The 14,071-nt window shown below is 41.4% G+C and overlaps 1 protein-coding gene across 7 annotated transcripts; it reads right to left on the minus strand.

Moving 5' to 3' along the window:
* Nucleotides 1–9,652: 9,652 nt before the first annotated feature.
* On the minus strand, nt 9,653–13,761 carry ARMCX1 (armadillo repeat containing X-linked 1). 7 transcript variants are annotated; one of them, XM_060086829.1, is made up of 5 exons: nt 13,654–13,761; nt 13,244–13,309; nt 12,647–12,749; nt 11,785–11,899; nt 9,653–11,531 (listed from the first exon to the last, which is right to left on the minus strand). In XM_060086829.1, exon 5 carries the CDS (start codon nt 11,399–11,401, stop codon nt 10,037–10,039), a length of 1,365 nt encoding a protein of 454 aa, XP_059942812.1. In that variant the 5' UTR covers nt 11,402–11,531; nt 11,785–11,899; nt 12,647–12,749; nt 13,244–13,309; nt 13,654–13,761; the 3' UTR covers nt 9,653–10,036. The 7 variants fall into 7 exon arrangements, with proteins under 7 accessions (XP_059942812.1, XP_059942809.1, XP_059942810.1 ...); XM_060086826.1 differs by having other exon boundaries at nt 12,647–12,809; XM_060086827.1 differs by having other exon boundaries at nt 13,244–13,312.
* Between the last annotated feature and the right edge of the window lie 310 nt (nt 13,762–14,071).

Consider the following 14,071-nt stretch of genomic DNA (forward strand, 5'->3'; position numbering starts at 1 on the left):
AAATAAATCTACACTTACAAGGTCAATTAATCTATGACAAAAGGGGTAAAATATATAATGGGGAAAAGACAGTCTCTTCAATAAATTGTGTTGGGAAAACTGGACAACTACATGCAAAAGAATCAAACTGTACTACTTTCTCATACCATATACAAAAGTAAACTCAAAATGGATTAAAGATTTAAATATAAGACCTGAAACCATAAAATTCCTAGAAGAAAACATAGGCAGTATGCTCTTTGAATCAGTCTTAGCAATATTTTTTTTTTGATATGTCTCCTCAGGCAAAGGCGATAAAACCAAAAATAGACAAACAGGACTACATCAAAGTAAAAAGCTTTGCACAGTGAAGGAAAATATCAACAAAAGAAAAAGGCAGCCTACTGAATGGGAGAAGATATTTGCAAATGATATATTCTATAAGGGGTTAATACCCAAATATGCAGATAATTCATACAAATCAATAACAATAAAACAAACAACTCAATTAAAAGATGGGCAGAGAAGCTGAAAAGACATTTTTCCAAAGAAGACATACAGACAGCCGACAGACACATGAAGTGATGCTCAACATCACTAATCATCAGGGAAATGCAAATTAAAATCACATTGAGATACCACCTTACACCTGTTAGAATAGCCATTATCAAAAAACACCAAAACAAACCAAAAAAAGAAAAAAAAATAACAAGTGTTGGTAAGGATGTAGAGAAAAGGGAACCTTCATTTACTGTTGGTGGGAATGTAGGTTGGTGTAGCTACTGTGGAAAACAGTATGGAGACTCCACACAAAGTTAAAAGTAGGACTACCATGATCCAGCAATTCCACTTTAGGATATTTTTCCAAAGAAAACAAAAACACTAATTCAAAAAGATATATGCACCCTTATGTTCACTGCAGGTATTATTTACAAGATAATATGGATAATATGCCAAGATATGGAAGCAACCTAAGTGTCCATTGATGGGTGACTGGATAAAGAAATTGGGGTATACATATATACCATTGTGTTAGTTTCAGGAATACAGCAAAGTGATTCGGATACACACAATGAAATACTACTCAGCCATAAGAAAGAATAAAATCTTGCCATTGTGACCGCATGGATGGACCTTGAGGGTTTTATGCTAAGTGAAGTAAGTCAGACAGAGAAAGACAAATATTATATGACATCACTTATATGTGGAATCTTAAAAAAGTACAAATGAACTTATTTACAAAACAGAAACAGACTCACAGATATAGAAAACAAGCTTATGGTTACCAAAGTTGAAGGGTGGAGGAATAAATTAGGAATATAGGATTAACAGATATACACTACCATATAAAAAATAGGTAAACAACAAGGATTTACTGTTGCACAGGGAACAATATTCAATATCTTGTAATAACCTATAATGGAAAAGACTCGAAAAAAAAAATAATATCCAAATCACTTTGCTGTACACCTGAAGCTAACACAGTATTATAAATTAACTGTACTTCAATAAAAAAATTTATTTTATTTTTAAAAATGTGTATTTATTTATTTATTTGGTTGAACCTGGTCTTAGTTGCAGAAGGTGGGCTCCTTAGTTGTGGCAGGCGGGCTCCTTAGTTATGGTAGGTTGGCTCCTTAGTTGTGGCAGGAGGACTCCTTAGTTGTGGCACACGAACTCTTAGTTGTGGCATGCATGTGGGATCTAGTTCCCTGGCCAGGGATCAAATCTGGGTCCCCTGCATTGGGAGCACAGAGTCATATCCACTGTGCCAGTCCCCAATAACAATTTTTTTAAAAACTTTTATCCATCCAGAAATAAAAAGAAACTCCATAATTTGATTAAAAACTATCTACAAAAACAAAGGAACAAACATCACAGTTAATGTTGAAATATCAGGAGATTCCACCTGAGATATGTAATAAGAAAAGGATGGCCACTGTCACCACTTTTATTCATCACCATGATGGGGATGATAGACTGTGCAAAAAGGGAAGAAAAAGAAAAAGTACAAGAATTGAAAAGGAAGAAAGACAATTTGCATACAAAATTATTGCATATGTAGAAAATCCAAAAGAATCTATAAATAAACTATTAAAATTAATAAATGATTTAACAAGATCACACAATACAAGGTCAATATATTATTAAAATCAGCTCAATTCCTATAACAGCAGCAAGAAATTAGAAAATGAAATTTTAAGAACAAAGTCACAAAAACCCCCAAGTCCTAGAAATAATTCTAACAAAATATGTGCAAGTCTGAAGATGAAAATTCAGATATTATTGAAAGAAATTGAAGAAGACGTAATTAAAGGACGAAATACACCATGCTAATGTATTGGAGAACCCAATATTGTAAATATGTTAATTCCTTCCAAATTGATGTATAGATTCACTGCAGTCACAATTAAAATCCAAACAGGTGATGTGTCTGTCTGTGTCTGTGTCTGTGTGTGCATAAATTGGCAAGCTTATTTTTTAAATCTATATGGAAACACAAAGTGCCAAGAATATCAGACAATTCCAAAAAAAACAATAAAGACGATTTATACTACCAAGTATTAAGATGTATCATAGAGTTTATTTTTATAACTTAGAGGTAAAAAAAAAACTTTCCTCAGGATGAACAAAGGCCCAGAAGCCATAAAGGGAAAATATGAAAAATTTAATCACCTATAGGTGATCACCTATAAAGGGAAAAAAATCATGAATGACGCTAAATGAATTAGATATCCATCTACTTTGAGAGCATTAATTTCTACCTAAGTCAGCTTGCCCTGATTCCCTGAGCACTAAATAAACAACCTTCTGATGATAATTTGGTTTCTGATGCACATTGACCTTAGGGACAGAATGTTCTGAGCAGCCAACACTAAGAATCTGATCTATTTGGTAATTACATTTCTTATAGTAACATAGACTGTCATTCTGTTATTTTATTTTCAAAAAGAAATTCCACCTCATTTAATAACATGTTATGTCCATGTGCAAACTTAGAAAAATGCTCAATAAACAGAAGGCTCTAATGCCCAAACAAACATGCTTGTACTACACTTACTCTTTCATTTTTTAAAACGTAAATGGTCAACAGGGCCAAAAAGTTACACTTAGCCCACTGCCAGTGCTGGATTGAATTCCATTGGCATGAACCTGTTAGGATAAAGTTACCCATCCAATAAGGCTTCTTTCCCACCCCTTACCTTCTCCCTCCACTCAGGCTTACCCCCAGACCCAACATTGCCCAAGCCCTTAACACAAGGCCTGAGAGGGACCCAATGGAGAGGGGAAAGTATGGAGATACACATCTCTGAAAGTAAATATGTGTTATCCTGCTTGACACCACGCCTCAGGGCAGAGCAAACCAGGGGTCATTACCCTAGTCTTCTGCACCCCGAGATGGCAGCACGATAGTTCTGGTTTAAAGGCAAGGAAGAGCCACAGTTTAAACAGAGAAATCAGAAAAAAAGTTCAACCTGGGATGTGATGTAAAATTAATGTAAAAAGATAGCATTGAAAGTAGTCATAATCACTCTTCAAAATAACCATTCTCAAGGGAATTTAGCAGAGAAATTAACCAAACAGAGGCATAAGCACAAAATTTGCCCAAACCACATCAATTTGCTAAACCTACACTTAGAACCTCTTTTGAAACAAGGCAAGTAAAATATGAATTTAAAAATAGAAAACCAGTTTCCTGAGCCTTGAAATATTATGCTTTGGGTGACAATTTATAAGAGAACTATACTCCATCTTTGTAAAATTCCCTTTGAACACATTTGACTGGGATAGACCCACTTAAATTCCTAAACCATTAGATGAGAGAAAACCCAAAATAGCAGAATATCCTCTGAGTTTCTAATTTCCTCAGTTACCCAGAAGTTGCCAAGCTCTCTAAAGAGAGGACCCTGGCTCCTCCCTGCCCCGATGAGCTGCCACAATCACAGAACTGTGCCCTTCCCAAAATGTTTGAGAGTGGCAGCCTCTGATGTGAAAGCATGAGGACATCTGCGTGTGGCTGGGCCGGCCCTGTGGCCTCCCCGGACCAGGCAGTCACATATCTGTCTCACACAGCACTTACCAAAGTCTGGGTGATTCCGTGCCAAACAATACCAGGTATGGGACATCAAAATTACATCAGTGCACATAGGGCTGTGCCACGTTAAGACTGGTGCCTTCTCAGTCTCTGTTCAACAAAGGTCCAAAAAATCTTGGCATCCAGCCACACCCAGGTCACCGTATTACCACAGCAATGACAAATATTATTCTGTATCAAATGCCCACCGCTGCATGACCTGGTGTCATGGGAATTAAGTGGTCACCCACAAAAGACACAGAAGTACAAAGAGGCTACTGCCAATGGTCTCTCAGAAGGAGGAAAGGAAAAGACAAGTGTGAGGGAGGGATAGGGAAGAAGAATGGGAAGGGATGAGAAAAGAGACCTGCAGGAGCAGATGGACACTGGTCAGACCTGTGCCCCTGCTGCACGGTGGCTTTTTATTATGCAAATTGACCTCATTTTTCACCCCATGTAGAAAAGTCACTCAGCACCCCAAGTTCAAGATATCAATACAGAAGTTTTTATTATTTGCTCCATTCTCCAACTGCTCACCCTACCTGACACATACGAGCAGCAAGATAAATATGAGTATCTCTGTTTCTCACCCGAGCCTTGCCTATAGGCAACCCCTAAGACTTTACTCTTTCTTCTACACCTTTCTGTGTGGGTATCTACAAAGTTACGTGGTCAACGTCCGGAATCTCATCTCCGTCTCTGTCTTCATCAAGGGGAGTTTTGTGTTGGGTATCTATGGAGGCATTATACAGATGTTTGGCTCCATACTAAGCAACTTTAAAGCAACCAGTTGCTCAGGTTTGGAAGGCCACTGGCTCAGCCTCTTACTAATGGAGTGATCTTGGGAATCTTACCCAACTTATCCAAATCCCATTTCTTCTTCAGCAAAAATATAATAATATTCACTTGACATGATTATTGAGACTAAGGTGGGGATGGGAGGGAAATATATAAAATGCCAATGTCTGACAAATGCTAGGTACCGCCCACCTCTTTTCTTCTATAATATACATGTCTTTGACATACATATCTTGCTTACCAAATTTGAGTAATATTATTTTAAGAAGGAGAAAACTCAAAGGCTTCTAATATTGTCTGAAATAATTATTATTATAATCTTATTTAATTATTTACAACCTAAAATTAGGCATCAATGCCTTTACTTACAGCTCTTGGAGAGAAAAACATCTTTCCTCTAGCCATCTTGGCTTCTGGGCTGGGACTCTGTGACAAAAGACAGATTAACAAGAGAAAAGCATACACATTTATTTAACACAAGGTTTATGTGATATAGGAGGCTTCATAAGGAAATGAGATCCAAAGAAGTGGCAAAACCTAAATGCTTATATATTGGATTGAAGGAAGAAAAGCAATTGTGCAAAAGAAACTAAAATATGTGGAGACTAGGGCTTCCCTGGTGGTGCAGTGGTTGTGAGTCCGCCTGCCGATGCAGGGGACACGGGTTCGTGCCCCTGTCTGGGAAGATCCCACATGCCGTGGAGCGGCTGGGCCTGTGAGCCATGGCCGCTGAGCCTGCGCGTCCAGAGCCTGTGCTCCGCAACGGGAGAGGCCACAACAGTGAGAGCCCCGCATACCTCAAAAAAAAAAAAATATATATATATATATATATATATATGTGGAGACTAAAGGAAGATAAAAGTTATTTTGACAAGAACTGTTTTACAGAATTCTCTCAGCCTCAACTCCCCATCTCTGGTGACAATAATATGTCTTTCCTCCTAGTACAGGAAGGGCATTGTTCACATTGGATTTTTATCTCTTGTCTTCAGGAAGAAAAGGGAAGTTCAGAGCACATTTCTTGTACCTGCTATTTTTCAAGTGCTTTTAGCTCAAAATAATCCTTATGCCAAAGTGGCATATTTTGGGGTAGCATATTCTGCCACTCTTCACTCTCATACAAAGTACAAAGCAAAAAACTCACAAATTAAAAATAAATCAAGCTACATAACTAAACAAATTTAAATTAACATTAATTCCATGAGATTGATAATGTTGCTTTGGTGGCTCTAAATCAGTCTGCAACATAAATACGATACCAATGGCAAGAACACAGATTCTCTTGATTTAAACATTCCTTCAGTAGGGTGAGTCTAATGACTCCCCCTCAACTCTCTGCCAGTTTCGTAACTCAAACTACTGCAAAACCTCTATCAGTACAAAGTGATACTTAGCTTACTATGGAGCAAATGCATCTTCTATGTATTATGTCTTTATGTAGTCTCATTGATGAGAAACAATTTCATTGATCTAAGATGCCTTTGATTTTTAGATACATCAGTATTTTATATACCACTAAGAATGAAAAATATATACTTCTATTTAAACTATGACACAATGCTAAGGTGCCACCAACTATAAGATCTATCATAACTTCAGAAATACTAAAACTGGGGGGCAGGGGGTGGCAGGGAAACATCTATCTTATGACCAATGAATACAGTGGTGCTCACATTTAGTGCCATGACAGTATTTAACATAAACACAAAATTTGGCTCCCAAGTCACCAGGTGACAGTTGAAAATACAGAATATACTTATAATGAATTTCTTTAATGAAAAGAGAACGCTTAAAAAACATTTATAGGAAATGCCTTAAACCCAGAAACATGTAAGTGTACTCCCAGAATTCCACCAACCCTACTTTGAGAAATACTTAGGCTTCATGTCTTCATGTCTAAACCCAGGCATTAGGAATGTTGTAAAAATTGATGAGATGGAATTGAGGAAACATATTCAGTTCTTAGAAGGGAACAAAGACCCTATTCCTCAGAGGAATTATTTTATCAGTTTATTTATTAAAATCCACTGGGCCAACAGGTACACGAAAAGGTGCTCAAAATCCACTAACCATCAGGGAAATAGAAATCAAAACCACAATGAAATATCACTTCACACCTGTTATAATGGGTATCATCAAAATGACAAGAGATAACAAGTGTTGGCGAGGGCATGGAGAAAGGGAACCCTTGTGCACTGTTGGTGGAAATGCAAATTGGTACAGCCACTATGGAAAACAGTATGGAGGTTCCTTAAAAAAATGAAAAATAGAACTATCATATGATCTAGCAATCCCACTTCTGGATATATGTCCAAAGGAAATAAAAACAAGATCTCAAAAAGATATCTGCACACCCATAAGCATTGCAACATTCTTCACAATGGCTAAGATATGGAAACAATCTAAGTGTCTATCAACAGATGCATGGTTAAAGAAGATGTAGTATATATACCACAGCCATGAGAAAGAAGGAAATCTTGCGGTTTTCAATAACTTTGGGAAAACTTGTAGGCAATTATGCTAAGTGAAATAAGTCAGACAGAGAATGATAAATACTGTATGATATCACTTATATGTGGAATCTAAAAAAGACGAACTCAGAGAGTAGAGTGGTAGTTACTGGGGACTAGGGGTGGAGGAAATGGGGGGATATTGGTCAAATGGTACAAATTTCCAGTTATAAGATTAACAAGTTCTGAGGACCTAATGTACAACATGGTGATTATAGCTAGTAATACTGTATTATGTATTTGAATGTTGCTAAGAGAGTAGATTTTAAATATTCTCACCCCAAAAAAGAAATAGTGATTATGTGACAGGATGGAGGTGGTAGCTAATGCTATCATAGTAGTCATTTTGCAATATATATACATATATATATGTATCAATCAACAGGTCATACACCTTAAACTTACACAATGTTATGTCAATTATATCTCAATAAAGCTGGGGAAAAATAACACTAGTGTATGGCAGAAGGACACCTTAGAAAAAAGGTAAATTAAAAATCATCCACCCTGTCTTTTAGCTAATTAAGGGTGTTCACTTTTATCAATTAACTCCTATGTTCCAGCACTACTTTAGCAGTTTACCCACATTACCTCATTTAATCATATGATATAAGGACTCTTATTATCCACATCTTGACAGCTCATCTATCATTTCAACACACCTTCCTTTTTGGTCTAAATATTTTCCCACTCAGTATGTGGGAAACATATCCATATAAACCCCACCCATTCTCCCATTCTATCATCTCCTTCACTTCCAACCTAGCCTGTATCCAACATTTTTATTTTCCAACGATTACACAGAAAATCAATATACATTACAGATAAGAAAATACACATGAGGGAAAAGATTCAAATATTAAATTCATGCACTGTCCTATTACTCATAGCCATTTTTCTTATTTTGGTATATAGCCTTTCAGAAGTTTTAATGCATGTAAATATTTTATATTTCTCAAAAATGGAATACAGTATGTATATGGTCATGTAACTGGCTTTTCCACTTAAAATATATGCTGAATTTTTTCCATGTAAATAAGTATAGTTGCCCATCAACATTTTCAAGAGCTGAATAATATTTCAATACCTTAATTTCTTAGCTAAGTGCCTATTTTAAGACACTTGGGTCATTCACAGTTTTTCACTCTTCAAAACAGTGCAAAGATGCACAAGCTTGTACAAGCCAGTTATTTCTCCTAAGCCAATTATATCTCCTAAGGACAAATTTTGTATAAGTGGAATCACTGGGTCAAAGAACATGCACATCTTGAAAGCTTCTGAAACATGTATCCAAACGGATCTTGTACCAAGTATGCTCCCACCAGCACAGTTTGAAAGTGTCCCTCCACCCACACCTTCACCATACTCTGGGTTGGAAGAGAGGTGGATTTTCTCCAGTATGGATGCCAACAGCCCTCTCTATGGTTCCATAAAGACCCTGCCTCAACCAATCTTGTAAAAGAAATCTGATAGAAGCACTAAAAATTATTATTTTATATTTTCTCATAATTTCAAAATAATCACTAACATATTCACTCCCATAGACACAAGAGTTGGATAAGAAAGATGTTTTCTTATCAAATTCCCTCAGGACTCTACAATAAAATTGTCCCTCTCTGTATGTCCCCAGGATAGGTTCCAGCACTTCTTCATTCAAAGCATCTCTCACTTCCTTCCTCCCCTTGCCACTCCCATTGCCACCAGTGAAATTTCACGCCTTTAGCATCTATGCCTGAACTATGGTGGTAACTTCCTAAGTGGTGTTCCAATCTCCAGTGGCCACTCCTTTCCCCACCCCAACTCTGACCCATTTTGCACACAAGTCAGCCACATAATGTTCCTTTCATCCTGTCGCTCCTCTGGTCACAAAAGAGTTTGGTGTCTCCCAGGGGTTGGTGGAATAATATACAGACACCTCAAGTTTAGAAATCAGGGATCCTCCATGAATGGAACTCACCCAACTGCTAGACTGTATTTTCCATCACTCCCCTCCCCACACTTTGTTCCACAGAGGAGGCACAGCCTCCTTCTTCTGTGGAGAAAAATTCCCACCTCCATGCCTTTCTTCCCATCACTCCTCCTTCCTCCAATGCCTTCCGCCCTGTTTTTATCCCATCCTTCATGCCCAGTTCTACTTAAGCATCCGGAGGAGAGCACTGTTGCCTGCAGAAATAGGAAGCAGATGGCCATGATTAGAGGTTATCAGTTTTGTTAATATCTTTTTGTTTGCATACATCTTGCCTCTCCAAATATATCATAAACTCAAGAACATGATAATTTTTTTTGCTGGTTAAAACACACAACTTTATTGATGAAACACAAGATTAACAAATGTAAACCAATACAAAAGTATAGCTTATTCGTGATTAGTTCGCTGTCAGTTTAAGTAGAGGGAAGAGTAAAAATATCTCAATCTAGGTAGCAAGATGGAATCAATAAATGCTTTCTTTGTACAAGCTCTAGTATTCATCTGACATCCTTAAAATGGTCTAGCCTAAAATCAACCATCAAAACCAGCATCACTGTTGATATGTGATATTCATTATTCCAAAATAGCAGCTGAAAGGATCTCTTTGCCATATAAGCACAGTGAAAAGCAAAGAATTTACAAAATGCATTGTTCCCAAGTGCAAACTAAAAAAATTACCTCAGTATTGTTTGGGACAGACCCCAGTTAAAGTTTGGTCAATACTTTTAGGACTTTTACTTTCACGACCAGATCACTGTGATTTGCTAATGCTTTGATTTTCTTAACACACACTCCAGATTCTTTGAATAAGAAAAAAAGTGAACTTCTGCTGAATTCTTTCCTGGATGAGGCAAGCCCTTCATTTTTTATGTTGTCATTTATATTCTCAAATAGGGTAAGTATATTAAGAAGAATCTCTCTGTCCCATTCTTTATTAAAGAGGGAAATCAATTCTGATGGTACTTTACAACTGACCAGCTCTCTTGTCATGGCTGGATTTTCAGTAAAGTTTATGATTAGTTTCATAATCTGAATCTTGGTGAAGTAATTTCCCAGGAATAACAAAGCAAAAAAGTCTGGAAAAGAATAGGAAAGCAAATGTTGGTAGTGATTTGTCACAGTCATGTTGGTTAACAGTCTTAGACCAGCCATCTGCACAGCTGAGTCCAAACGACAGATCATGGTGTCATCACACACTTGACTGATATATGTCTTAATCTTGCCCTGATTTTCCGCATTCACACTCAAGTTATTAAGGGCATTGTACGCCTTTTCCCTAATAATGGGATCTTTCGTTTTTATCAGTTTTGCAATAATTGGGAGACCACCCAATTCACGAATGGCATTTTGGTTAAATGAATATGCTGCATTGTTACCCAGAGTGACCAAGGCTACTTCCTGAATAAAAGGATCGTTAGTTCTTTCTAGGATGTTAAGGACCTTTTGAAGGTCAGTAGCACCCAGAATATCATCAATTTTATAGGGAAAGTTGAACTTGCCCCTTCGAACAGGCCATGATGTAGCTGGAGTCCTGGTGCTCTTACCTCTGGTCCTTCCCTTGGACTTGCCACTAGTCTTGCTCCCAGCCCTAGCTCCATTCCTCACAGGGTGGCAGCCTCCACCCCTGACTCCTGGGCAGGGTAAACCAGGTGTAAGGGTCCTGGTCCCAGAGATGGTACCCAACCTGGCCCCTTTGCCCACCTTTGCACTTGCCTGTTCCTTCAGGGTGCTGAAAAGGGCCTTGGCCTTGGCCTCTAGGCCACCTCCACTCTGGGCCTTCAAGTGGGCCTCTGCCTTTACATCAGGTCCACTCTTGAGTTCCACGGACACCTCAGCCTTGGCCTTTGAGTCACCCTGAAGTCTGGCTCCAGCCCCTGCCCCAGCATTAGCCTTAGCTCCTTTCCCAGTCTCTGCAATATCACTAGATTCCTCCTCCTCATCGTCATCGTGGTCGTCCCAGATTTTCTCACTCTCATCTCTTCCCCAGGTCAGTCTGTATACGCAGTAGCAGGCGCCAGCGCCGATCACTACACCAGCGGCCAAGCAGCCAGCTTCCCGAGTTCGGCCCATGCTGCCACGAGTGTCTGGAGGGTTTGCTCTGGCCAGAAGAGTGCTCCCAAGTCAGGGGGCAGGGGGAGGGGGCTGTGGAGTCTTCAGCTACAGCCAGCAGGCTCTGCTGCAGCTACAGATACTGGGGGACCTAAGAATGAAAGAGAGATTTGAGGCTTCAGTCTCCTCCTCCTGTGCCTTTGCATGCAGACAGACTGAACTACAGACCTACAAACAGACAAAACAAATGGGGACATGGCAGGGACTCAAGGGTTGATCACTGATTCCTTTTTTTAATCAGGAAGGTAATTTTGAAAATTTTCCCCACCTCCAGATTCTCCAACCTCATGTTCAACCACCCCACCCCAGTATGTTAAATTTAAGATAGCTTATCAGTTCCCTACCTCCCCTGCCCCTCCAGATGTCCTGGGGGCAGTGGCAGCCCCACATACACCCGCAGGGGTCCAGGCAGTTTCTTCCTTCTATTTCTTGCCTGGAAGTACACTGAGTCCTGCAAACCTGCATACAAAGCGGTGGGGGGAGTGGTGCTGAGAGCTCCTGGGACAGACAGATGAACCTCACCCGGGACAGGCCCCACGTTCCTCTGCGGTATCACTGGCCCTAGTCCCGCGGAGCCCAATATTTCCCACGTTCGGTTCCCCTTCTCTCCTCACTGAGCTGCGGCTTTGAAGTTCATTATGACCCGCGCCCCACCCCGTTCCTTCGATCTCCTCCAATCCTCCACCCAGCCCCCACCCCCGAAAGTCACTGCCTTCAAAGGTGACTGCCACAACTCCTTCCCTGTAACAAAATGGATGGTGGTGGAGGGAGACTGTCTAGAAGCCAGACAGGCGTAAAATGCACAAAAGTCTCGAACTCCGCCCTTGCCTCCGCCACCCCCACCAACTCAGAGGTACCAGGATACTCCTACCCCCACCTATTATATCCACTGCTCGGGAGCAATTTCCTTCCTCCCTCATCTCGGTTTCCGCCTCCACCTAACCTAAGGACTGACAACTCTGGGACCAAAGAGTAATTTGGAGACAGGTCCTCCCCACCCCCACCCCAGGACTCTCGTGACACCCTCGTCCTCCCAGCCACTTCTTTCCGTCCAGAGCACTTTCTTTTGCAAGCTCCGCAATGGTCCAGAGAGGAGAGGAGGAGGGGTGTGTGGGGGAGGTCCACGGGCCCACTGGAGTTTGCAGTCTTCACCATTCTCCAGCCCAGGGATCCCTAAATAGTGCCACCACTCTCACTCTGACATACTTGTTTCTGGACAATTTTCCTCTTCTTCCTGCTCCTAGAGTTGGATTTGCCTTCAGCCGCAAGATCCAAAGACACAGACAGGCGACAGGGCAGAGACAGATTGCTAGGCAGACAGAACAGCACTTCAGACAGTCTCAATTCCAGCCTTTCCGAATCCAAGGTCCTGGTTGTCAAACGGATTTCACCTTTTGGTCTCTCACCCTACCCCCACTTCTCAGGACTCCGCTAACAGCAGCCCTCTTCCAGCAAGGGCGTCCATCCACCCCCTCCCCCAGCCCCAGCCCCAGGCCCAGCCCCAGCGATCGGCCATTTTCCCAGGAAAAACCACACCCCTTTCGAACAACTGGAAAGAGGGGAGGCGGGGCGAGGGAGTGAGAAAAACCGGAGGAGCAAAAGAAAACCCAAAAATCTCTTTGATTCCCCTGCACGACGCAGTCATAGCGCCAATGACAACTATGTTTCCTGTACGCGCTGTCTTCTCCTATTTCCTATATAAAAGATCAGGGAGGTAACTGGGGAGTCAGTAATGCGCCCGAGTTAGGAGGAGGACCCCAGTCATCCATCCCCGCCCTTCTGGGGGCCGCGGGGCAATCCCACCTTTACACTGACTTGCAGGGGTTCGGGGAAGATTCTTTATTCCTTTGCTCCGAGTGGTACAGCGCCCTACTGAAAGACACGGGGAATGACAAGACAGACGCCCAGCCCCAAGATACTGGCTTGCTAGATGGACCAGCACACAGGACAAGAATCTTAACATCGGCCCTTCCCGATTCAAGGACCTGGATGCCAAAGGTTTCAGGTTTCCCCCCTCCTGGTCTGGGGTCTCCCCTGGAATCTGGCCCCCAAGGTCCACCATTCTTGTTCTTGAAAGGGCCGGGGATAGTGCAAGGGTGTGGAGAAAGCGAGCCTCGTCCTTCTTTAGTCTCCACCCTCCGCTACCCGCACCGCGGGAATCCCCTGGGCAAGCACCCATCCACACATAGACTGGCTGGGATCAGGAAAGTTACCTCCTCCTCCTCCTCTCCTGGCCACAGGCCCGCCAGCCCTCGAGGTAATAGGGAGATGGCAACCGGACCAAACGAAAGACCGGGATTAGAAGGACGTCTGCACACGTCGGCTCCTGCTCACGTGAGAGCCACGTCACTCGTGAGCTCAGAACCCCAATTACCACTCCCACCAGCAGTGCGGCAGGAGCCGGCCCACCCCTTTCCTTTCCCTTCACAGCAGGTCCTGCCACTCATTTTCCTCTGCCAATCCCAGAAACCAGAAGTAGCTTATCTTGCGGTTGGCATTTGCCTTTCTTTGGTTAGCAGAGAGAAACTACATCTGCTCCCATGTCCATTGGTCTTTTCTTCCTCTTTGAGGAATAATTTTTCTCTCTTTTACTCCCTGTCCACCCACCTCTCCCTTCACTCCCCCCCCCCA

The sequence above is a fragment of the Mesoplodon densirostris genome, chromosome X (genome assembly GCF_025265405.1).
Source record: "Mesoplodon densirostris isolate mMesDen1 chromosome X, mMesDen1 primary haplotype, whole genome shotgun sequence".
NCBI lineage: Eukaryota > Metazoa > Chordata > Mammalia > Artiodactyla > Ziphiidae > Mesoplodon > Mesoplodon densirostris.